Genomic DNA, 26,317 nt, shown 5'->3' with positions numbered 1-26,317 from the left:
CGGATCATTAGTGTCAAGATCCACGGATACGGATCTCAATTTTTTTAAAAAACCCAATTCAATTATACAAGTGTAAAATTTGTTACGAAAAGTATTCCCGTCAGAATAATGGCAGTTTCTTCAAAAAATGTCAACTCCGGCAAAAATATAATCAAGACTATGATTTACTCTTTAAAGACATCTCCGTTAAAATTGAGGGAGAGTTGGAAGGAATGGGTCAGCGCTGCATTAATGCTTAGATGGAATGCGAAAAATTATTTCTAGCTTACTCTGTAGATGTAGGATACAGGAGCAAGAGTGTAAAGCTGCTACTGAACAGGCTAGAAATAATTATTTCTAGCTTACTCTGTAGATGTAGGATACAGGAGCAAGAGTGTAAAGCTGCTACTGAACAGGCTAGAAATAATTTTCCTAATTTTATTTCAGCATAAATGCAGCGCTGACCCATTTCACCGAACTTCTCTGACCGACGAAATACAGAGCTGGGAACCCCTATACAAACAGTAAATAGAGAATTTAGTCTCACTTTTTTTTGAAGGATGCCGAGAAAAACAAAAATGAAGAATAGCAGAAACCCCAAATCAATTACAAAAACTAATATTAAATTAAAAATTAAAAAAAAAAACCTCCCAGAGAGCCGACCTCATATTAAGATGAATTTCGCGGGTCAGAACACACATTTGTTAGCAAATATGAACTGACTGCAGGTAAAAATTTTAAATCATTGAGCTTTTTCTCCTTATCTTCTGACTATGAAATCGCTACCAATCACGCGCATAATAGTCCAGTCAATAGGTAGAAAAAAACGGGCTTTCCTTACAAAAAATGGGGTCAAAGATTTTATTTTTTAAATTTGTGTATACTAGTGCCAATATGAAAAAAACAAGTTATCCAACACGAAAGACCTCGGGAGAACTTTTGGGGGCCGAAAACCCCCAAAAATTTGTGACTTTTTGTAGTATTTTCAAAATATCTCAAAAATGGTTAAAATTACAGAAAAACTTCCAGTGCAAATGTTAAAGAGGATTAAATTTCCTTCAACTTTTGTCATTACAACATTTTTGTAGCACGAAAAGCAAGCGAGTTACAACTTCTTGAAAGTTACACTTTTTCTGAACCCCTTCAGCGAAGTGCGTGAAAGCGCATCGGATAACGGAGGAAAAAAGGAGAAACGCCGGCAGTCTGACCTTTTAAATCATTTGTCTTTCACAGCTGAGGGTAAATGCCTCCGTTCCCTTTAATTTAAACAAAACACCCTCATTCCATCCCCCCCCCCTTTTTTTCTCTCCAAATGAGATGAATCGACTCAATATCTACTCATGTTGCTCACTTCAGGGTTTGAGCGAGAGTATGTTTTATCAATTTGTGTGTTCTGAATTACAATTTTTTTCCTAGAAATGATTACGCTTGACCAAGGTGTTTTTTTTTTTTAATTATTATTATCATTATTATTTTCGAAATCAGTTTGCATGAATGCGAAATAAAGATTGTGAAGGAGAAGGGAACAGAAAATCTTCAAAGATGCAGCGCAAAACGGCAAAATGAAGAACATCAGCATTTTTTGAAGTTCTTAAAAGAAGTGACAATTCACACTGACTGTCACAAATGCTATATCAATGAGCAATCAATCTCTTCCCTGGGAGTAATGGTTGAACCTAACATGTTAACTAAATTCCTTAAGAAAGATTTCTGGCAAATTATAACAAAAAGAATTGTCTTATTCTACTTCTTGAGACATACGAGTATTTCGAAGAGTGTGGCATTGAAGTCAGGCAGACTCAAGATGATGCCGACTCACTCACTTACTGCTCTTTCAAAGGCAAAAGAAATTGAAAAGGTTGTTATAGTGAGCGAGAGGACTGATGACAGCTTTAGGACAGCCTTTCAGCAACTCGTTCTTTATAAAACCTGGAAGAGGGAATGCTTGTGATTTGTTTTTTTCCCCACTAAATCTTTTAAGTTTGACCCCAGCAATATTCTTTTCATCCATGCGTCTTGTGGGTGTGATAGGACTTCGGAAATCTTTGGCCAAGGCAAAATTAAGTTGTACAAAATAGTCAAAAAAAAAAAAAAAAAAACCTCCTGAAATTAAGGAAGCTATTGAAGTATTTATGGACCCAATCTGTCATCATGATGTCCTTAGCTGCAGCTGGAGAAAACATTTTGCAAATATTATACACAGGTGACGTAAAGTATTTGAACCTATCTTTGGATACTTTGCAATTTAATCTTTTTCTAAAACTAGTATACAGGGCTAAGATAAATCTTGCAGCGCTACCTCCAACGTGCGGGGAGGAGGGCATGCTGGACGTTATCACTCATATCGGTTCTACCACCAAATTCAAAGTTGATTGGGCAACATAATTGATCCAGAGAAATGGGGTTGGGAACGCAGGACGCAAGGTCTAATGTATGTTGACACGAAAAGAGATTCAGTTACTCAGAATCTTTTGAAGACTGTACCTTGTACCTGCAAGAAAAATTGTACTAGAGCCTGTTCTTGTCACAAGGCAGGTTTAAAATGCTCCAGCACGTGCAAACACTGCAGTGGCACAAATTGTGAAAATGTTGCAGAAATTTCATCTTTGGATGAGACTGTTGAAGAAGATAATTTGTTCCAGGAGCTTTTGGAATTACCACAACAAGGAGATGAACAATTAAAGGACCACAGCTTTTTTCTACCCCCTACAGATTCTGAACTGGGAGAACCTGGACCTTCAAAACGGCTTCGAAGAAGATAAACAGCATATTTTGTTGTTATGTCTCTATTTGCTTTAAGGTCGAATGAATCTCTCTGTAATTTAGATGTATGTATTAATCTTCTACAGTTGGATTTTCATGCCTCAAAAAGTCAGTTTCTGCAGAATTTTTTTAAAGTGTTTATTACGTATTACTATTCTACCTTTATTTATTCATTTTTATGTCTATTGTTTGCTTATTATCACCCTAATATTTATTCATTCACATTTATATTCGAATATTGCATTTTCGCTTGTAATAGAATAGATGGTATGAATTATGTGCTTTAAATGAATGAGAAGATTTTGTAATTCAATTACAAACCGCAATATAAATCATATGTTATTTTAGTCTGACTGAAGACTACCTCTGTCAGACTAGAAATATTAGTTCGTGAGCGGTGGGGGAGGGTTTATTATTATTATTGTATCAGAGCATAGGATGCATGACTGTGTTGATTGTTTGCTTATTAGCTGCCTAATATTCATTCCTTCACATTAATATTTTAAAATCGCATCTTTGTTTGCAATAATTAGACTAGAATGTACGAATCATATCCCTCAAATGAATGTATATGTTGTGCAATCCAGTTACAAATAACAATATATCATCTATTATTGGAGTCTGATGAAGACTACCTCTGTCAGATCAGAAAAGTTATTTCGTGAGCAGTGAGGAAGGTTTTTTTTAAAATTATTATTGCATCGTCGTATGTGCTTTAAATGAATGCGTATATATGTATTTCAGTTTCATAATACATCGTTTGTTTTTGGAGTCTAGTGGGAACTCTGTCAGTCAGAATTGCTGCTGTGTCCAGCGGGGGGGGGGGGAGGGGGGAGCAAGAAACTCAAACTACTCTAACTGTCGGTAAACTCTCTGAAACTAAAGTTTCTGTTGAAGTTCTAATAATTATGACGCCTTGCTTTCATAGTGAAAGCTTTTTTTTTTCGGAGTGGAGGAAAACTGCCTATTTTCAAAGAGCTATAGCAAGCTTGTTATTTGTGCTACAAAAAAGTTGTAAATACAAAAGTTGTAGGAAATTTTATGTTCTTTAAACTTTACATTTAAAACTTTTTTCTAAGTTGAACCATTTCGGAGATATTTTGGAAAAAACAGAAAAAGTCATCAATTTTTGTGGTTTTTCGGCCCCCAAAAATTCTCCCGAGGTCTTTCGTGTTGGATAACTTGGTTTTTCCATGTTGGCACCAATACGTACAAATTAAAAAAATAAAATCTTTGACCCCATTTTTTGCAAGGTAAAATGTATCTATTGACTGGGCTATAAAGGCTTAGAATTGCATTTAAAATTTACTTAACAAGATTATAGCTCCTACTGTATATCAGTTGGAAGTTTCAAATAAATATCAAAAGCAGAAAACTTTATTATCTCAATAAGGGCCAACATTTTTAACGTACGGGTAAATTTTTACTACCATAATTGTGAAAAACGTTAAATCGGTTTTTGATTAATATCTCCGGTAATTAAAGTTCTACAAAAACGAGGCCAAGCTAAGAACACTTTCGATCAAGTCTCCTTTTGAACGAAAAACGAACTATCAAAATCGGTTCTTCTGTTTAGGATCTACGATGCCACAAAAAGACACACTGATATACACTTTTTAAACTTGTTCCCCCTTCCTTTTTGCAACAAGGAGGGGGGGGGGGGTACAGATTGGCTTCTGAAATGATACCTTATAAATTAAATAGGGAATAAAACCTAATTTAAACGGGATTTAAGAGCCTTTTATTCAAATATTTAAAAAATTTTATAATAGAAATGATCAGTTAAAGATTCGTCAAAAAAGTAACGGATACGGATACGAATATCCGGAACATCACTAGTTCCTATTATCCCGTATAAGGCCTCAAAATGCAGAATTTTTTAGTGTATTTTTCAAAATTTTTACCGGGGGACAAACCCCCGGACCCCCTACAGTTGGAGATATTCTCAACCCAAAGGAGATCCCTGCATCACTCTCCTGATATCTCTCCTCCTCCAAGGAGGTCAAAAAAGACAGACACCAGAAATGTTTCTTATTTATTTATTTATTCATTTCCGTTAAGTACACACACACACACACAAACGCGCGAAGGAAAAGACACATCGTGAGGAAAAGAATATAAAATGGCCTGTTTTGCTATCGAAATAAAGTTTTCCAAGCTACAAAAAGGATACCCCATACCTGAAATCGCAAATCAATTTTAAATATTTATGTGAAAAACGGAGCCTAGAAAGAGGAGGTTAAAGATTAAGTAAAAAGTTAGGGGCCCTGAAGAAAGCTGCCTAGGGGCCCATAAATCCTGTCGACGGTCCTGTTTGTAATTGACGATTTGAATCCTTGCGAATCAAATAAGATTGCGAAGCAATCTTCGGAGGTTGGTGAGCGTCAGCGAACAGGGGGCAGAGCCCCCTAGTAAAAATAAATAAATTAATGTTAAATAATAATAACAATTAACTCGTAATTTCGCTTAAACTACAACAACATTGAACGAAGATTTGTACAAAGTTTTCTGAGGTATAATCCACAAGTTGCATGTATAACTTACATTCTTGCATCCTCACGTTTAGCATCTTATTTTTAAGCGTTTTTTGGCGCTCATTAAGATTTTACGATCAATCTGACGTCAATTTATCTTGCAGATTGTTTTTGAGGTTTTTAATTTGCGCTGCAGACTGCGAGACTGCCGAAAAAAATTTCTACTTCCGGGATCTCGTAATCAAAATTATTTTTTAAATGCTGTCCGTATTCAGAAAAACCGTATTACCCACAAAAAATATTCGTTGAAAACAAGAAACAAAAATAAAGAATTTTAAAAACCCTGTTTCAAGCTTGAAGTATAGATTTTTTAAATTACGATGCTCTTGATATCCCAAAGATTAATAATTATTTTAATCATCCGCCATTTTTATTATTTTTTTCCACGCATCGAAAGAAAAACTCGTTCGGAATTATTTCCATCCGTTCTAAATATTCTATCTTTTTTTTGTGTTTCGAAAACCCAATTGAATACGTATCCTCACAGGAATTCTTTTCATCTTTCGTCGCTGCACATGATTCATTGGAATTTTTTGCTAATAACGTCGATTCACTCTTACTAACAATGGCTACCCAAAACCAGACAATGAGGTAGGTTTCCCGCCGGACAGTAACCCGAAAAATAGTGGCATGGATACGGAAAACGAATAATTAAATAAGTAAGCTTCCCTCAGCTCAATTTATTTAGTTGTTACGAAGTACATTTTTTTTAATTCGATCGGATACGTTACAATTCGTTCATTTTCATGGCAGAAATTCGCTGGTTCTGTATTTCTACGCTTTTGTACGTAAATGCCACCAGAGTTCCGTAAAAGCAGTCATTTTGAGCGTATAAAGCGTAGTCAGAGAAGTTAAAGTGGGTAGAATCAGATGAAACCTTTTAATTTATGATAGGGCTTTATGAAAAAAGTATTGGTTCTGTTAAACAAATTGTTTTTTTGAACAGCATTATACCCTCAGCATTATAAACTCACTTACGCAAGGGAATGACGAATGCATTAAAATCGGATTCTTAGTAGTTATGCGTAACTGATATTTGAGTTTATTCGCATCAGATATTTTCAAACTAGGAAGCAACTTATGAATATGCAGTTTTCATGCATTTTTTTAAAATTTAATTTTTCTGTATAAACAGGTGTGAAGGAGTAACAGAAGCAAAAACCCTTCTCTAATTTTATGCTTTCATTTTGATTCCAAGTTATAATTTCCAACAAAGTGAAGACGCAAAATATGTTGCAATATTTTTCTCAGTTTCCGGCTCTAAATTACTACACGTTTTGCAAAAAAAAAAGAAAAAAAAGATATTTTGTCACGATTTTGGGAAGGAAATTGACTGTTGTGAGGGAATAACACAACCTCAAGGGACTAGAACTCCTATAACTCCTCTATAGGGGCCTTACAGTGTACAACCTTAAAAACAATTATGCGAAATAATTTTTAATGACAAATGTTTTTTCACTTAAATCCTTCAATATTTTGAAATAAAAACCACAAAATTGTAACTCATTTTTTGTTTGCTTGGAAATTATTTTTGTTTAATTTTTACTAACAGTTGGGAAAAGTGAGAAAATGACCTTTGGGGGTACTTTAGACTTGCATTAAAGACATTTAAAATAAGGTATAAAAATTTTACTTTTAATGATCTTGTTAAACTCTATCCTGAAGTTTATTTAAGCCCCTAAAAATATATATGAATCATAAAACATTCGTAAATTATTACAAGGACACATGGGCGCTTAAATGCAAAATTGTAGGGTGGGGGGGGGGGCTCAGATATTTTAACCATGGTTTAGCAGGATATTTTCCCCATGGAAACAGATTTCAAGACAGATTAGAGTCATTAAAATTTGACATTTTTAATTACTTATTCATTAATGGCTGGAGAACAAATGTTTTTACATTTTTGCAAAGAAAAACGTACTAAAAGCAAGAAAGTTCTAATTTCTAAGGGAGGGCTCAAGCCCCCCTTGCCCCCTATATGGGCGTCCTTGCAAAGTGACGGTTTTGTGAGAATCACCCATACATTAACAGTTCCACAAACATTTAGAAAGCATAAAAGTTTTGATGTAGAGAAAGTGGGAAGAATATGATTGCTAACGCAGTCAATTTAAAAGGGTCAGTGGGCAGGCCCGTCATTTAAGGGGTCGGAGGGGAGAGGGTCAATTGCCCCGCCACCTCGACTTTGAAAAGTGAATGTTTTTTCTTGTAAGTGGGTGTGGTTTTTGTTGTTTTCTGATGTTATGACACACGACTCTTAAAAGCATGCACAATTATTTTAGACTCTTATAAACACTCCTCAAACTGTAGTAAACCATTCTCAAATTACAAGCAATATACCAGACATCCCGGTTACCACATCCTGAGACTGCAGTTTCGTTCTTATTAGAACTCCTCAGTCAAGAATAGTGAATAACCGAGCTGGAGGTAGATGTCATCTCATTGAACTGAGTCACTGAGTCTGATTATTTTTGGCATTTTTAAATAAAAATGTGGAAGATTTATTTATAACCGTATTTGTCGTTCTATGTTTTCACAGTTCCTGACTGAGGAGTTGAGGAGTTCTAATAAGAACGAAACTGTAGTCTCAGGATGTGATAACTGGACTGTATGGTATATTGCATGTGTGGTTCCTCCTGTCTTAGCCCTGGCTTAGGGATGGTAACTTACTGCTAAACATTCTCAAAGTATTTATTATCATTTTCCTCATGAAATAATGAAAAAATAGTGCATTAAAAAAGCAGTGTTGTTCAACTTAATACTGTGCAGTAGTGTAAATGCACAAAAAGAATGATTCGTACGAAAGTAAAACATAGTGTATAGTGTACAGTGCTGTACGTACAGTATGCAGTAATAATAATGAAGTGCGGCAATTTTATAATAATAAAATTTATGCATTTTATTTTATAGCAACAACAATGAGAATCACAATACCACGCTTAATAACAATAATAATAACTGAAATATTAAGATAATGATTGGTGCCGCACAGCAGCTGCATTTCAGGCAGCTCGTTCATAAGAGGAAAAAGAAAAAGTGACCAATGGCCAGTTAAAGTTTTGCAATTCATGGATAATTCTTTGGTGCATCTGATTTTCTCATCATGAAGAATATTACTTTAGGTTGCTGTAATTTTTTAGGAATGACGCAGACACTCTTCAGTAGCCAAACACGGAAACGATACGTCCCCACCCCCCATCCCACTCTAAATTTCCGAAAAATCTCGCTTTACGGGAGAGAAGTTCGCATTAACTCTGAGATGCCTTACTTGTAAAAAAACTTGCTTTGAATCCATTTCGCGTGAGTTAAGATTCGTTGTGGCGCGGCTTAACTGTATTAAATACCCTCCAACTGCTTCGTATTTTTTACGGAAATTGGTCAAATTCAAAAGAGATAAATGTATGAAATGATTTGGAAGCACCGATAAGCATGATTTGAAATTTTATGAAATCCATATTTGTAAAAGTTTCTTTTTTTTTTTAAGGATTTAGGTTGTGTGTCGGTCAAAGTACGGTGAATGCTGCGTAGGATAGGGTGGTCAATGTCGGCAATGTTTCTTTGTCATAAATACTACCCTCAATTGCAATATTTTCTCTTACTTTAGGAAATCGCAAACTGTCTATCATTTACTTTTTTTCGTAGAGAAAATCGGTTTGCAAATTGCAAGCAACATTTGTTTTATGTAATTTTATGAATGAGAGTATAAGAGCAAAATTTATCATGTTTTGAATCTCTAAAAATCAACGCCTTTGCTGTTGCTAAATTGTGATCGTATTATGAAAGCTGAATATAATATATAATTATGTCTACTTTTGTTTTCAGGTTTTTTGAGCTGGTCTCGCCGACGTTCTGTCTGTCCATATGGCTGCCGCAACAACACTTTTGTAGACATGGCTCTCTACTACAACTTCATCTGGCTGGTATTGCTCCGCCCCCTTGCACTGCTCCACGCCCTATACATGCAGAGCGGTGACTGGGAACACCCATGCTTCTACATGGATTTTGGAAGTCATCTTGTACTTGCCTTTTCCGCAGTCTTCAGCCCATTTTCCGTTGGAAAGCCTCCCCAAGAAGGGAGTCTTACTGAGACAATCAATACCGTTCTCGTCAACAATGAGTTGCCCCACCCCGATGTCTGCCCGCCCATCCCTCCCAGCCACGCCCTAAAAAGAGTCGAGAGTTACGAGAATATCCCTTCTCCCGTTGCTCTCAAAGGCAAAGAGCAGCTTGGAGAGGAAAGTGTGTGTTGAGCATCGGGATGCTTTTGGAGGCGTGGTCAATCTGTTTGTCATTTCTTACATTCATAATCTAGACTGAAAGTAAAGGAAAGGCAATTTAGTGTTAGTGATGATATAGTCTTGTTCAGTCTGTGGTAAATGTTCTCTATTTATATTTTTAAAGTTTTTAAAACTTTCTTATTATTTTTGATATTTTTCAATAAAATTGTGGAAGATTTATTCATAAGCGTATTTGTCGTTCTGTGTTTTTCATTCTGATGTTAGCCAATAAAACATAAACACATTTTTCTTTGTGTTTTCCTTACGAATGAAAATTCTGCATAAAATATTGCTTTTTGTGCAAATTACAAGGCAACTGAAAGATTATCATAAGGATTATCACCCAGGATTCCGCGCAGACCATCTTTGAACGAATTTAATTAGTGGGTATATTATAATTATTACGATAATTGAAATTCTTTTGCAAACGTAAGTTGCAAATAAGTCGCCACGGGCTATAGGAACGAAGCCCCGAAGAACACAGTCGATGGCGATGTACTTCAGAGGAACGGCGGTGAACATGAGGGCCGTAACCAGAAAATAATTTCGGGGAGGGTTTAAAAACGTTCATGCGGAGCTATTTCTGCTAATGTTCATGTCGTCGAGTTATCTATTATGAAAACGTTTTATGGATTTAATATACATATGAAAGACATTTGAGTTTTGGAACAATATTTTTTGGAAATGTTTAAATACAAACGAACATTTAAATGTCAAATCGAATTTTTCGGGTGGGGGGGGGGAGGGATTTGAGACCTAAGAACCCCCCCCCCCTTGTATACGGCACTGAATGAATTCCAACTCGTTGCAAGCTGCAAATCTAGCAGTTTACCACAAATAGTACAACGAATAGTCCCCATACGAAATTTCAGTGAAATAAGAGTATTTTACCATAGGAATTATGAGAAAGTGAATAATTAGAATAAAAGATGGAATTAAGTAAATACAAACTCTGATGTAAAATAATAAAAGAAAATAAACCAAGCGGCTAAACATTATAGGTAAAAGAGAAAATTAAAAAACGAAGAATGCTTACCAGTTATTTTCTGTTTACCAATGCACGCACAAATATTAAAGTGGATTTCAGTCACAAAATAATGTTTTCGAACTAATCTAAGCTAAATTCAAATGATAAGAAGAAGCTTCTCTACAGATGCAAACATAATAGTACAGTAAAAATAGGTGTCGGACCCAAACATCTACAAAAAAAAAAAAAAAAAAAAAAGCTAAACCTGGTGCAAATTGTTTATTACCCTCCCAATAAGAACAGGTAAAAAGTGGCATTGTGCGTCGGGTTTTGGAATGGGGGCTTGCTGTTTTGGATATTTTTCCAGAATTTTTAGAGTAAATTTAAAGTGAGAATATTATGTCATACTAAATTTAAAAGCATGAAATTAAAGGTGTTTGACCCCCAAGAGGGATGACATAACCCACCAATGCTACAGAGCCCCCCTATCCCCGTAAAACGAAGCAGTACCCCCGAACCCCCCTCCATACATTTCATATGGAAACACTATTTTATGCTAAGAAAATTGTTAGAAATCAAGTGTGTCCATCCTCCAAGAGCGATGGTGCACCTCCTCTCAAAGCTACAGCACCCCCCTCTTCCAAATAAAATAAATCCTCAGCCCCCCCACCTTTTATTTCAAGTAGAAGTATTATTTCATGCAAATCTAAAAGGCATTAAAGCATTAAATCAGGACTGTCCACCCCATAAGAAGAGTAGCTCACGTCCTAAAACGAAATTATATACTAAAATATTATCCTCCCCCCCCACCCCCTCTGATGGTGCACATTTGATTAAATGACCAGAAAAATAACGCTGAACTGTTTTTTGCTTTCAAATGATTTCTCCTAAGCTTGTAACAAAAAAGTCTTCGTCATCAAGATGTTTTTTGGAATCTAGATCCTCAGCAAAATCGTTATTGTTGCAGCTATGTCTAACACAGTTTGAGCACTTCAGTCCTCTTTCAGACTTTTCAAACATTCACTATATCCAATAAACCCCTCAGAGCAAGCACAAGATTTGAGACTAAGAAAGTCTTCTAGAGCAGAAGGCTTGGCTGTTGTAATAGGATGCAGATTATATTTCTGTGGTGCTTTCTTTGCACCCATCAAAAATGGCACTAGCTTTCCCATACTTACAAGTGACCTATACACTGCATTGCTGGCACATTTCCTTGAAGCTTACATATCATTACCAAAAATATGATCAAGCAGGTATCTTCCATCTATTACATATGAGGCAGTGAGAAGCAAAGGGATGTAAGTGGCAAAATTAAAAATTTGGAGATAACCAGTACAAATGGTTAGTGAACCTCTCCTCTATCTGGGGCAAGAAATGGTACTAGTAAACCTTGTAGTTGCTTCTATACAGCATGATTTAGAAAAAAAAATCAATGAAAGCCTACCTAGGATCTTATCTTTAAACGCGTTTTATTCAAAACTTGAAAATGTCCACTTACCCTTTGCTTCTCACTGCCTCATATATGACACCAGCTGTTCGTTCTGTGATGTTGGATGAACCTTTTGCTTCAGATAATAGTACTATAACGATACAGGATTTCTTTCCTTCTGAAACCAGATTTATCGAGTACTGATGGAGGATCAGCGCATAACTCGTACCAGAAATTTTTAGCAATTTGTTATTCCATCTTTACTGTTCATACCATTCGGTGTAAAAGATGGTTTGGACTCACACATCTTTACAGATAGTAACTACTCTCGTAACAGAAGCTAGAGACATAACTGCTTACCTCCTTTACAAAGAAATGCCACAAAATTGTTTGCCTTCAATATCCTTTGATGTTACTACCTGAACGTTAAAGGTCTCATCGCAACTCACCTTATCATCAGCAAGCAATACCTCTACCAACTTCAGAGGGAAGAACTTCTCGGGGCTTTATAGAAACGGATTGTGATTTCCAAACTGAGAGACAAAAAGGTGTAAATATTTAGCATTCTATTGTTGTATTGCTCATTGCTCTCATCAAGACTTGTTATATCGTTGAATCACTACAGGTTCTAGACCACCTGAATTTGTCACTGCGTTAGATCGTTGGATAGCTGATGTTTAGCTGATGTTTGATGTGATCAATTTTTTTTTTATCGCATAATGTACTCAAAAGTTTCAGATAGTGTTGCAAGTATGTGTCCGCATATTTAGCATAATTCACGTAACCAGCTGCGTAAAAGAGAGGTAGCTTGGTGTTTGCAAATGAGAACCCCCATCACCGACTTAGAGGGTGCAGAATTGCAGCATTGCCCGTCTCACTATTGGCAATTCCGGTTTGTCCCACCCTTACGGTGATGGCAAAAGACTGTAGAAAAACTGAAGTAAGTTAATCAAGAAGAAGTATGGAAACTTTGGTCAATTTGGACTTTTTTTATGCTGCACAGGAATTTTGTTTTCCAGCGCTCTAAACAGTTTAATAACTCCAGTCACAAATAATTTGGTTACTGAGCTTGCTTAGATCTTTTAGAATTATCATTCTGACATTGCCATATCATTGTGAGGCATTTTGTACTTCGGAAAAGTTTAAGTCAGGGAAATTTTTTCGTGAACTTCACTGCAATAGTTGATTTTAGTCCCCCCTCCTCAAAGCGATGGCGCATCCCTTAAGTGTGACGGAGTACCCATCCAGAATAAAAGTCCTCAATAAAGAAAGAAATACCCCTTGAAAAAACTGCCTTAAAAATTCCGATGACGCAAAGCTGCTCCATGGCCCCCCCCTTCCCCCCCCCGCCTGTGCACCCCTGTTAATTAGAATTTTTTCTGTGAGAGTTTCTTGTTTTACTATTATAGAGTGGTTTCTGCGAGGTTTGAGAATTTTTTTTAAGTAATAGAAATTATTTTTATTTAAATAGAGGATTATTTCGTCCCCCCCCATTTCCCCCCAAAACCCGACGCGCAAAGTGCTGGGACTTTTTACCCCTTCTTGCTGGAAGGCTAAGAAGTAATTTGCAACATGTTTCACCTTTTTTTTTTTTTTTTGGATGTTTGGGTTTGGCCATTTTTTGGCCTAATTTTACTGTACTATAAACACAACTCACAATTCTAAATGTTCCAAAAGGCAAAAAAAAAAAAAAAAAAAAAAAAAAAATAATAATAATAATAAACAAATCTAGTTATTATGACTCAATGGTTTCCCCCGCACACTGTCTCCAAAGCCTAGTGAAGGCAAATACGTGCTTTTGTCTGAAGGATAAGAGAACTTAATTATTGTCCGTTTTCCACGAAAAGGCACTTGACTCAGCAAGTGATGTAAAGCAGTGCTTCTCAACCTTTTTTACTTTGCGGCACACTTAAAAAATTTCTAGATCAACGGGGCACACTGAACTTAATTTCACAATGGTAATATAGAAATGTTTTTATCATTCACAGGTAAAAAGACGGAGGGGAGGGGGGGACTTTTATCATATGAATAAAGCAATTATAACTAACGTAGTGTATTTGAATTTATTTAAAAAGTAGAAATATATTTCGAATGCATTGAGGTTGATAATGAACAACAAAACTTCCTATATCAGACTTAACAGAAAATTATGCTTCATATGTTTCAAAACATTTCTGTCAAACATGTCATTAAAGTGCAGTTAAACTATTTATCAAATAAAGTTTCAAGAAAGATGCAAGCAAGAAATTAAAACTGAGCACCTAACTTCCGTTTGACACTAATGAGAAACTTGAGCCTACCTTGAGGAGCAAAGACGTGTGATGTTCGGATCTATGTTGGGTAAAGCTACACGAAGTTCTTGATCCAGGCTCTTTAGAGATGATCTCTTGCTGTTTTTTATGAGTGTGAGGGCTAAGAAGCTGAGTTCAAAAAGATATGTAGTTGAAAATGGTAGCAGCACATCAATAGCAAGACAAGAGATGGTGGGATACTCATTCTTAACCAGCAACCAAAATTCGTCCAGAAACACTTCGTTCAACTCAAGTTTAAGAGTACGGTCGCTCTTGAGATCCATAAATTCTTCACGCGCCTTCAAAGAAAGGTCTTTAACTGATGCATCCACAGATGAAGAGAATGAATCGCGAGTGCAGTCACACTGTTCTGTGTCAGTATTCTTGAAATAGTGCTTAAACTTGTCCTGGAGTATGACTAAATGCTCTGCCACCACATTCAGCAGCTTTTCTTCCATGCCATCTCCTTCACATACCATGTTGACGGTCCGTTTGAACATGTCCAATGAGCCACGATCTACTTCTTCTCTCCACAGCTAAATTTCTGATTTGAACCCGTTTAACTTGTCCGTACATATAACCCAAATTCTCTCCTTGTCCTTGCATTTTCCGATTCAATTTGTTAAGGTGTTCAAAAATGTCAGCCATGTAAGCTAGTTTTCCCAGTCAATATTTGTCTTGCAACAAACTGGCATACTGCATTTCGTTTTTTAAAATCAAAAACCTCGTCCCTCAATTCGAAAATTGTTGATAGTACATTAATACATGATAGCCATCAGCGAATCTTTGTATGAAGAAGTAGGGAGTGGTGATCTGCACTCAGTTCTTCAAAGTATACGGAGAAAAGGCGAGAATTAAGCAGCCTCGATTTTATGAAATTCACGATTTTCACGACTTCAGCCAAAGCTGAATTCAGCTCATCTGGTAAGATCTTTGCTATGAGAGCTTCACGATGGTGGAAACAGTATATGGTTTAAATTTCCAGTTTGCTAAGTCTCAGAACCGAGCTTTGAGGAACTACGATAAAATGAAATTAGTATCGGAACCGGAAAAGAGGAAAACAAAAGTTAAAGCTGTGGCTAAAATTCTGGGCGGGAGTGCGCGATCCCTGCCTGGGGGGAGGGGGCGATAATCCCGTTTGCGAAAGATTTAGAAAAAATTCTGTATAATTAGTTGATTTCGTGGAAATTAGAATCCGTTTTCAAAAACTGAAAGTAATAGGATCACAAGAAGTTAAAAAAGGCGAGACAGCAAATCCCGCCTCTCCCCTTCTTGTGTATGTCTTATTGCACAAGATCGACAGGGTGAATTGAGAAGTTACAGAACGATACAAACGCTATTCGGTCGTAACTTTAAAATAAAATATATCAAGGCTCTTTCTTTTTATATAACTACGAAAATACTGCTCCACACCGGGTTCCTTGTCGCGGCGCACCAGTGTGCCACGGCACACCGGTTGCGAAGCCCTGATGCAAAGGACACTAAGATTTTTTTTGCACATTAAAATGCACGCCCAAGTTAAGGCTGTCTGGTTGTCTCATTGGAAGCGCGTGGATTGCTTACCGATCACCCCCGTGTAAAATGGAACTCAGCATTCGAGGAGGCGGAGCGAAGTGCCTTCTCGTGAAAAACGAACAATACAGGCAGACCAAACCAATATGTTTATTCTTAAGTTCTTCCTAAATATTTGAAGCGTGAAGGCATGAGAAAGCTTTTTTTTTTTTTTTTTTTTTTGTGGATTTTATAGAACTATCTATATCATCTATACAAGAGGTTCCCAACATTTTCCTTCTTGCGAACCCCATCCAAACTCTGACAGAAGTCGGCGAAGACCTTGGGTACTAGGACTAGGTAATAAGTAACAAACTAAAAGAAAAAGAAATAAATAAATAAAATAAACGCGCGCGCGCACACACACACTCACACACATAGACAGTAAAATTTGAGAGATCTTTTTTTTTTGTTTGATGCTGTTACATAGTTTATCAGTACAACGAAAACATAATTGCAAAATATAGAATTACAAATATTGCTACGAACTTAAAATGATAGCTAAAAAATAAATGCAAAACAAATTCACCAAAAAATAAACGCATTGATTATTCTGTGTTGATCTTCAATCAACTTTGAAAAAATTTTGAAAATGGGATATTTGTGGAACAAAGAGGTTCAAAAAAAAGATTGGATAAAATATTTCTGACACAAGGGTACATTCATCAAAATTATCACTAAATCAGAAGTCAATTAAAGAATGACCTTTAAAATATCTTTCAGGGAACTGTCTAAGATTAACTAAGTGAACTTTTTCTTACAGTAAAATGAGAAATATCTGTAGGTTTAAATCTTCTTGAAAAGGACTATGTGCCTAGCTCAGGACCGAATTTAGCTTCATGCCGCCCCTATAGGCAGATTTGAAATCTGCCGTCCCCTCCACTTAAGTGATTTATCCAAGCCAATTTAAATACTGAAAAGCGCTTATTTTTACGAGGCTTTAATTTTTACGAGCACATCGTAATAGAGAAAATTTAAGACTTGCGAAATATCGCGATAACTTTATTTTCGTGAAAATATATGCGTGTATGTACTCCTTATACTTCTTATAGTCATGTAGTGCATGCACCCCATGTGTTTCCTTTTAAATATTGGAAGTATTTTGATTGCTAATTTGCAATCAGAAACTTTTCAGGCAATCTGTGAATATCTATGGGGCTTTAAATCTAAACAAGGCTTGAGAGTTTTTTTTTTTTTTTTTAATTCTTTTTAATTCGTTTCAAAGCGTGATGATTTCAAAACCTATTTCTTAGAATTATATTCTGCCTTTTAGTATTTGTGTGTCTGAAATTTTACATTCGATTTTAAACACTTTCATAAGACAGTAACAACGACATTTAAATTCACAAAAACAGAGTTTATTTTCGTTTACAAAGTAACCGCACAAAACTAACTGAGCAATATAAAACCCTGTAATTTCAAAATCATTCGATTCATTTACTTTTTTTTCATTATTTGAAATACATATATTAAAACTATCAAATTGTAGCGTTTGTTCAAAGTGTCATCTTTCGTAAATAAACAGTACATATTAAAAAGTAAAAAAATATTTTAATTCGTTCTATAAATAAGTGGTTTCTACAAATGAATAGATAAAACAGTATTTAAGCTTTTCCGAAAGGAGTAGATTTTAACTAACCTACTGAGCGGAAGTAATATGATCTCACACATGTTCAATCGGTGACATATCCGGGGAACATGCAGGCCAAGGAAGAAGCTGTACCTGCTGCGAATCAAGGTAGGATTATACAATCCTGGTGACATGTGGACGGACATTATCCAGCTGGAATATAGGCCCTGGCAATCCTTGCAGGAAAGGAGTAGCTTGGGACTGTAAAACTTCGTCTATGTATCGGGTACTGTTCAAATTGCCCACAATTCGTAGCAATTGTGATCGTACATGATATGTTATGGCCAAGGGCGCCCATATTGGGGGGCAAGGGGGACTCGAGCCCCCCCCTTAGAAATTAGAACTTCCTTGTTTTTAGTATTTTTTTCTTTGCAAAAATGTAAAAATATTTCTTCTCCAGCCATTAATGAATGAGTAATTAAAAATTTCGAATTTTAATGACTCAAATCTATTCTGAAATTGGTTTTCATAGAGAAAATATCATGCAAAAAATGGTTAAAATATCTGAGGCTCCCCCTTACAATTTTGCATATGGGCACCCATGGCTATGGCACCCCAGACCATAACTCCGGGTGTTTGTCCACTGCGGCGTTCGATAATGCATTCCGGAATGTGCCGTTCACCGGCATAGCGCCTGACACGAATTCAGTCATCATGGTGCCACACATTGAAGTGGGATTCGTCAGAAAAGACAACCTGCTGCCAATGAGCACGTCACCTCCTATGCACATTGGCCCATTATAGATGCAGGCAGCGATGGTTTTGCGTGAGAGGAATCCTGTATAAAGGAATCCTTGCGCGCAGCCCACGCTGCAGCAGGCGTTTCCGAATTGATGAAGTCCACAATGAAACACCTGTAGCTGTTGACCAATGTGCTGCCAATTTTCAAGAAGAAGCTGTGCGGTCCGTCAGCGCCATACGCACCAGGTGTCTGTCATCGCAAAATGACGTCACGTTTCGGGATCCATTCCCGGATTTCCGAGCTGTTCGACCCTCGTTCGTTCACTGCTTCCAAACACGCATGATTGGGCTGCCGTTACGCTGCACACGAGCGGCTACTGCACGATAAGACAATCCTGCTTCACGAAGGCCGACGATTCTGCCCCGTTCAAACTCCGAAATTTGCTCAAATTTCGCTTTCTTTCGTCGAAGAGGCATAGTAAAGATTCAGTTAACATTTACTCTAGCATATAACCATCGAGAATCATACACGAGTCGCTACAGCCGTCTATTTATATTTGGTTCGATCCGCCGTTCAGAGGGCGCTGCTCAGCATACGCATGCGCTACCGGTCTGCAATTCTAATCATTTGCATATCATGCCCTACTTTACATTTCCTACAATTTTCAGCTCACTCGCGTAAGTCCTTCGCGGTGTTGCAATTTTCACAAACAGGAGTGTATATTAAACAGCTTATTTGTGAGAGACAATTTTTCTCCCAATTTTCATATTAATGTTAATAAAATCACATGATGTTAACTAGACTCGAAAAATTAAAAACATTAAGGACAGCCTTTGGTCAGCATTCAAATTTAAGAGCATTTTTAATTTAAATTTATTTTAAAATTATTAATAGCCGTTTAATCCAAGAATTTTTAATTATTATACAAAGATATAAGGTTTTCTAAAAGTACTACTTTGAAGGGGAAAAGTATCGACTCATGAAACATGATGCAACATTGTATGATGTGCATATTTGTTCAAATAAATAAATAAGTAAATAAATAAATAAATTTAATAAATAAAATAATATTACTTCAACCATCAGTTTGTAAAAAACATAATAATAGTAAAGAATGTTCATATGTATATATATATATATATATATATACATATATTTATTACATCAAATAATATTTTTAAAAAAATAATTTTTTTGCATCAAAAATTAAATTTAAATTTTTTGTTGTATGATGTCATCATATATATAGTTTCGAGTTTCGAGTGACAAAATAACTGGAAAAATAATCAAGTTGTGTCACCAAAAGTTAAGGCTAGGGTACCATCGTAAACTGTAGCAAATGGTCCTGATTTTCTTTAAAAAAAAAATAACACAAAAGCATTTGGGAGTTTTTTTTTTTTTTTTTTGGAGAGAGTTAAGAGGAGGTTCCAGTGGGATCATAAACACATTTGCTTATTTCTGTTACATTTCTGTCTTTCAAAAGATAAATAGAAATAACATTATTTAAAAAAAAAAAAAAAAAAAAGAACAGCAGCAGCAAGACCGGTAGTATGAAAAGTGTAAGAGAGGGAGGGGGGGATAAATATTTCTCGCATTCCTATTTAAAAGTTCTGTAATTTACTTATTCTTTGTAGCGTCATGGGAATTTCAGCTGTGAGAATTATTCTTTAATAGTTCATTTAGTTTCATGCACTTTCTAAATTTTTTGTTCCTAATACTCTGTACACTTTCAAACTGCAGTTCTAAAATAATGTTTGTTGCAAAGTACGTTTATTTATTGCTCACAAATGTATTCATCATTGTTACTTATTGAAGGTATGCTTAAAAAAATTTAGTTTGAAAAATATTTTTTTCTTCCTATTAATCGACAAAATTTGACTGATTAAAAATAATCGGCAAAGTAACCGATTATGGCCGATTAATAGGTACCCCGCCGATTAATCGGTATTCGAACTATGTAATTGTAAAAAAGAGAGAGAGAGAGTATTTTGTGTGTGTTACAAATGAAATGTTATTCCATTTTCCCGATTTTCAGTGCGGTCGCGATTAGAACAATTCGCTAGCTCTAGCGCAGCCAGAAATACATTGATGCTGTGGTGCCAACAGGAAAGGGGGATTATGGCGTAAGTTGCACCATCAAAATAGAAAAGGGGGATTTTTTAAATTTTTATATTTATTTATTTAAATTTATTTATTGATTTGTTTCAACTTTAAATTATTTGTTTCGTTTTATTTTATTTTATACTGTTTATATTTCATTTCATCTATTTATTTAGTTTGTGTGTGTGTATGTCATTGGCGTAGCCTAAAACTTTTCTAAATAAAGTGTTAATAATCTTAATATATAAAAATCAATGTCCTGAGATAACATATATATATATACAATATATATATATATATATATATATATATATATATATATATATATATATATATATATATATATATATATAAATATATATATATATATATATATATATATATATATATATATATATATATATATATATATATATAAATATATATATATATATATATATATATATATATATATATATATATATATATATATATATATATATATATATATATATATATATATATATATATATATATCAATGCACAGCCGAAACCACAGAAGCTTCAAACTTGAAATTTGGCACGCATGTCCGCATGATTACGAAAGTAACCACTAAGAAAGGATTTTTCGAAATCTCAATTAGTTCGGGAGAAATTAATTAAAACCTCTTAATTTCTGCGAAATTAAAACCTGTCATTGAATTCAAATCTCTTATTTTCGAAGGCTTTCCTCCATTCAAATCATTATTCAGTACTTCATCTCAACTTTTGGTCGATAGCGAACATAGACTAATAATAAGAATAGACCGAGCTATGGCAACCCTTTTGCTGCTCATAAAAGAAAACATGTGACAGGTGGATATCCTAGCAACAGCGGGCGTTGATCGTAGCAGACGATCGAAATAAAATAAATAAAATTGATGGAACACGGAAGAATGATCTTTTATGGAGTCCGATTTGTAAATTTGTTATTCTAAGTTGTGAATATTTTGTTAATATAGTGAATTTTTCGTTTAGATAGTATTGTGCATTTTCTTTAGTCAATTTCAATAACTCTCTAAGCAATTAAATATTCAAGCGTCCAAAAAGAATCGGCAAACGGTAAGATTTTTACCTACAATTTCAATTCGGAACTCCAGCGCTCGAATACGCTACCTTGCGGTGATTTACAAAACTGCCGATGGAACTAAAACATTGCCACGTTTTAGTTCCATGTGTGTCTGTTGACGTAAACACAGGCAGTTTGTTCTGAGTATTTATTAACGCAATCGATGTGTCTTAGTTTGCTTTCAGCTACAGAAATTAATTCGTCCCCTAAGAGTATTCTCGAGCTTCTCAAAATAATGTTAGTTTTCCTTATTTCTTTCAAAAAAAGTATTAAATGGTCGACGCGTAAACAAGAAAACTCTGGATTAACAAAATTGGATAACGTTATACCAGGTAAAATTTTTTATTGTATGAATTTGTAAGAATATGAGTTTTTTTTAATCTTAAATTAATTTAACTAATCATATTTTACAGCAGCATTTAGTTGGAATGGACAGTATGCAAAATATTTTCTTGGATTTATTATCGTAGAACAAAATGAAAAATGTTTAACCTAGAAAGAATTTACTTTATTCCTTTTACTCTCAGCTGAAAGGTTTCGCCAAATTTGTTTAGGGTTATAATTTTGGTATTGTGCGAGCAAAGTAGCCTTGGCGAGATTTCGCGTTTTTAGTTAAACCATTTTTAATTTTTATCATGAGTGGAATAAAATGGTAGTAAGATTACAGAATTCGATAAGTGAAAAGAAATAATGGTCAATCAACTGAAAAGAAAACTACCACCATATATCCGTGAGAATTTTGTTGATGATTTGCATAACATGACACAATTAAATCGTAACTCAGAAATTAGAAAAATCGAAACAGAAAATTTTTAAATGAACCGATTCGGGAATTCGAGAGAAATAACTCAGCTACAAATGGAAAAAAAATAAGCGCTAGCCAAGCAAGGCAAAGAAGTATCATCTTCTTTCGATAATAATTTGTAATGTCATATTGAATTTTCTAGCATTAATTGTTGTTCTTGTCAGGCCACAATTATTATTTAGTTTTATCAAGAATTGATAAATATCGAATTCAACATCATGGAAATAGCTGCTTAGAACTACGAACTACGTAGTTTGCATTAATCTTTGACGTTTAGTAATGCTTCTTGAATTCTCATTTCTTTCTACGTGGGCCAGAATATCCACAAGACTTTGAAAATTAATTTAAAAAGAATAAAGCAAAAAAATCATACGTACGAACAAAAATCACAACACTTTTAGCATTTTCTTCGTTACCATGTGCGTTTGTTTTAGTTTTCAATTCCGCCATTAGACAGTGACTTCAGTGCCCCCTACATTTCGTTGGAGTTGCGAATTTAAGATACCGATTAGTACATTTTTGCGTTAACGCGCAAAACGTTTACGCCATTACGTTTACGCCAACGCTGACGTAGTAGTTCCGAATGAAATAAAAGTTACTGAAAACTGTGACCAAAAACTATTACTAATGTCAAAATAATGCGTAACTAAAAAAAAAAAAAACAGTTCAATCTCTGCACTTGGAAATTTTTTTTTAATGAAAACACATTGCCTTAAAATACATGTCGAGTGTCAAACTATAGATAATGCTGGCATCTAGCAACCATGCTACCAAAGTCTTCGCCAAGCCCTTCCACTAGTCACGTGATACATCTATGAACCAATTTTCTTCATCAGCAAGAATGAAAAAGCTCGGTCTACTCTTATTATTAGTCTATGATAGCGAACTATAAATTTGATATTGTTTTTGTTTCTCACGTGGTTCTTCGAGGCTTTTCTCAAGTCAAATCATAATGTTTCTGTCTTTTACTTTCATTTTTTCAAAACTAGAAACGAAGTTTTTAAGAACATCATCACAGGCGGACTATCCTTTTGAATTTAGAAGAGTGCAGTTTCCTGTTAAAGTTTGCTTTGCAATAACCATTAATAAGTCACAAGGACAGACATTAAAAGTAGCAGGGACCGATTTAAGAGAAGACTTTTTCACACGGCCAATGTTATGTAGCTTGCTCCAAAGTCAGTTCATTAAGCAGCTTAATAATTTTAGCACCACCAGAAAAAAAAAAAAAAAAAACTAAAAATGTTGTATACAAAGAAGTTCTTGCTTAAACATAGGTATATCAATAAAATGTGGATGGCCAGTGTTTGCAAAGATAATCAATACTTTAAAAGGATCGTTAATAACAGTTAAAGATCGGTTGACAAAGGCATATATGTAAGGAGTCCAGGGCCCCCGGGATCCTCCCCAAATTAGAAAAAGTTACAGGTAATAAGTAATTATTATAGGGGATTTTCGAAACTAAAGGTGCACCAAGCACTGTTAACCCCTGCTAATTCCATTACCCGAGCAATTCGGAACTCCAGCGCTCGAATACGCTACCTTGCGGTGGTTTATAAAACTGCGAATGCAACTAAAACATTGCCACGTTGCGTTCCACGAGTGTCTGTTGACGTAAACACAGGCAGTTTGTTCTGAGTATTTATTAACGCAATCGATGTGTCTTAGTTTGCTTTCAGCTACAGAAATTAATTCGTCCCTGAGTAGTATTCTCGAGCTTCTCAAAATAATGTTAGTTTTCCTTATTTCTTTCAAAAAAGTATTAAATGGTGGAAGCATAAGCAAGAAAACTCTGGATTAACAAAATTGGATAACGTTATACCAGGTAAAATTTTTTATTGCTTTGTATGAATTTGTAAGAATATGAGTTTTTTTTAATCTTAAATTAATTTAACTAATCATATTTTACAGCAGCATTTAGTTGGAATGGACAGTATGCAAAATATTTTCTTGAATTTATTATCGTAGAACAAAATGAAAAATGTTTAACCGAGAAAGAATTTACTTTATTCCTTTTATTCTCAGCTGAAAGGTTTCGCCAAATTTGTTTAGGGTTATAGTGTTTGTATTGTGCGAGCAAAGTAGCCTTGGCGAGATTTCGCGTTTTTAGTTAAACCATTTTTAATTTTTATCATGAGTGGAATAAAATGATAGTAAGATTACAGAATTCGATAAGTAAAAAGAAATAATGGTCAATCAACGGAAAAGAAAACTACCACCATATATAAACTGTGAGTACACATTTTAGTTATTTTGTTCTGAGTGAATTTGAATAAATATCAGTTTTTCAGTTCGATGAAAAAAAAACAAACAAACTTAACGACATTGACTGGACACTTTTCCTTAACCTAATTCCACATAACCTTTGTTACTACAGTATCCTACTGAAATAGACAGTATGCAAATAAATTTTCTTGAAAATATTTATCGCAGAACAGATTGAAAAATCCAGAAAGAACGTTAAGAATTTGAACAATAAAAAATAAAAGTTCGCCAAAAATCTGTTTATAGGGTTATGGTTTTAAAATTGTGTGAAAGAATAATGTATCTTGACAAGATTTCGCATATCAGGTAAATCATTTCCATGACGAATGAATTAAATGCATGATTTCTTTGGATATCCAATCATATAGTCATAGAAATAAATTATCTAGTGTTAAACGTTACTCTTGACAGTCTGCCACGTATGTGCACTATGTGACAAAAATGTCAACAAATGCCGGAAATGTCACGAAACTGAACTTAATATGTACTAATGTATAGAAAAAACGGTACAAAATGAAAATGCCGTTCGAAGCGAACCAAAAATTTATGAATTCCGAATTCAACATCGTGAAAATGGCTGCTTCAGAACAACTTACTGTGTGTTCTGCATTAATTGTTTACTTTCGTAATACTTTTCGGTTTCTAATCTCTTTCTATATGGGTCAGAATAACCAAAAGACTGAAAAATCTTTTCAAATGAATAATGCGAAAAAATCATACATACGAACAAAAATCACAACACTTGTAGCATTTTCTTCGTTACCACATGCGTTTGTTTTAGTTTTTAAGTCGGCCATTAGACAGTGACTGCAGTGCCCCCTATAGTTCGTTGGAGTTGCGAATGCCGGGTACGGGAATGCTAGTTAAAAATAAATAAATAAAAAATATTAAAAAAATATGAATAAAATAAAAAAAAGAGAAATAAAAGAATTAAAAATATTTATAAAAGTAAATAAAATAAGAAAGGCTAAAAATAAAAAAAGGGAAAAAGTGTTAAGATATTTTGGGGGGAAGGGGGCGGATTTGCGCCATTGACCTTGGGAGGATGGGCACCTTTGCTGGAGGGGTTTTTCTGACCAAAAACACCTCCTGTAGTTTTGTTTTTTAAATAGAAACAGCAGAACATGCTAGTAAACCCATTTTAGGATTGAATCTAAATTTGACCCTCTATGAATATGGCGCCATAGCATGCATAGTGCACTCCACAGAATAGAAGCGTAGGACGATAGAATTCATAAGTCATGTGGCTATCTAAGTCATGAAATCTGAATAGCATTTAGCTTCAAAGTGTTGGCAATACCGTACCACGTAAACACTTTTAAATTTGTTTTTGCCGGCTGGTGTCCTGGGGTGTTTAGATAAATAATTTTTGTACAGGTAATCAGTTTATTTGCATTTTTATACTGTAGTAAAATGATCACAATCCTATCATTTGATGAAATTCATTTCAGTTGTGAAACTTGTTTTTGTGAATTCTTTTTTTTTACATCATCGAAGGGAGGACTCTTCCATAATGTTCTTATCTGTTTGCATGATTCTTAGGTTTTTGACATTTGACTGTTTTATCCGGTTTCAACCATGGTATTATCAAAAAACCTAATCGTTAAAAATGTCAAAAACTTGTAAGTTAATATTTTTCGGTATTCCAATAAAATTAAGGTAGCAGCAAATTAAGGTAGCAGTTACTTTAATTTTTTACTTAAAATATTCAAACATTTTTTTCAGAAAGTTTAAGCAAGGCTTTTGCAATGATTCTTAATTTTTGCTCTTTGATTCTGCCTTTGTAGTTGCATTTCGATAATTCGGAAGTTGGCATGGTCTTCAAATTTCTGTATGACTAATTTTATTTTGGTTGTCCTGTTGTTTTACGGTAACCCTCTGCAAATAGATATTTCTCTATTCTTTGTTTCTGCATGCAAAGGAAAAACATTCGTAATGCTCATACTGGTGCCAAAAATTTAAT

The 26,317-nt window shown here is 34.9% G+C and overlaps 2 protein-coding genes across 2 annotated transcripts in view; both read left to right on the top strand.

The window, feature by feature from the left end:
• Window positions 1-9,583, top strand: part of LOC129226454 (uncharacterized) — a 56,503-nt gene extending 46,920 nt beyond the window's left edge. Inside the window, exon 2 of the mRNA XM_054861061.1 lies at window positions 9,096-9,583. Within this exon, the coding sequence (XP_054717036.1) occupies window positions 9,096-9,523 (428 nt within the window). The 3' untranslated portion in view covers window positions 9,524-9,583. The remainder of the gene's footprint in view (window positions 1-9,095) is intronic.
• A 16,065-nt stretch (window positions 9,584-25,648) lies between these two features.
• Window positions 25,649-26,317, top strand: part of LOC129226613 (dipeptidyl peptidase 3-like) — a 93,552-nt gene continuing 92,883 nt past the window's right edge. Inside the window, exon 1 of the mRNA XM_054861242.1 lies at window positions 25,649-25,731. The gene's annotated coding sequence lies outside the window, so the exon portion shown is untranslated. The remainder of the gene's footprint in view (window positions 25,732-26,317) is intronic.

This window comes from Uloborus diversus, chromosome 7, assembly GCF_026930045.1.
Source record: "Uloborus diversus isolate 005 chromosome 7, Udiv.v.3.1, whole genome shotgun sequence".
In the NCBI taxonomy this organism is placed as follows: Eukaryota; Metazoa; Arthropoda; class Arachnida; order Araneae; family Uloboridae; genus Uloborus; species Uloborus diversus.
The sequence above is the reverse complement of the archived record's forward strand: the minus strand, read 5'-3'. Positions and strand labels throughout refer to the sequence as shown.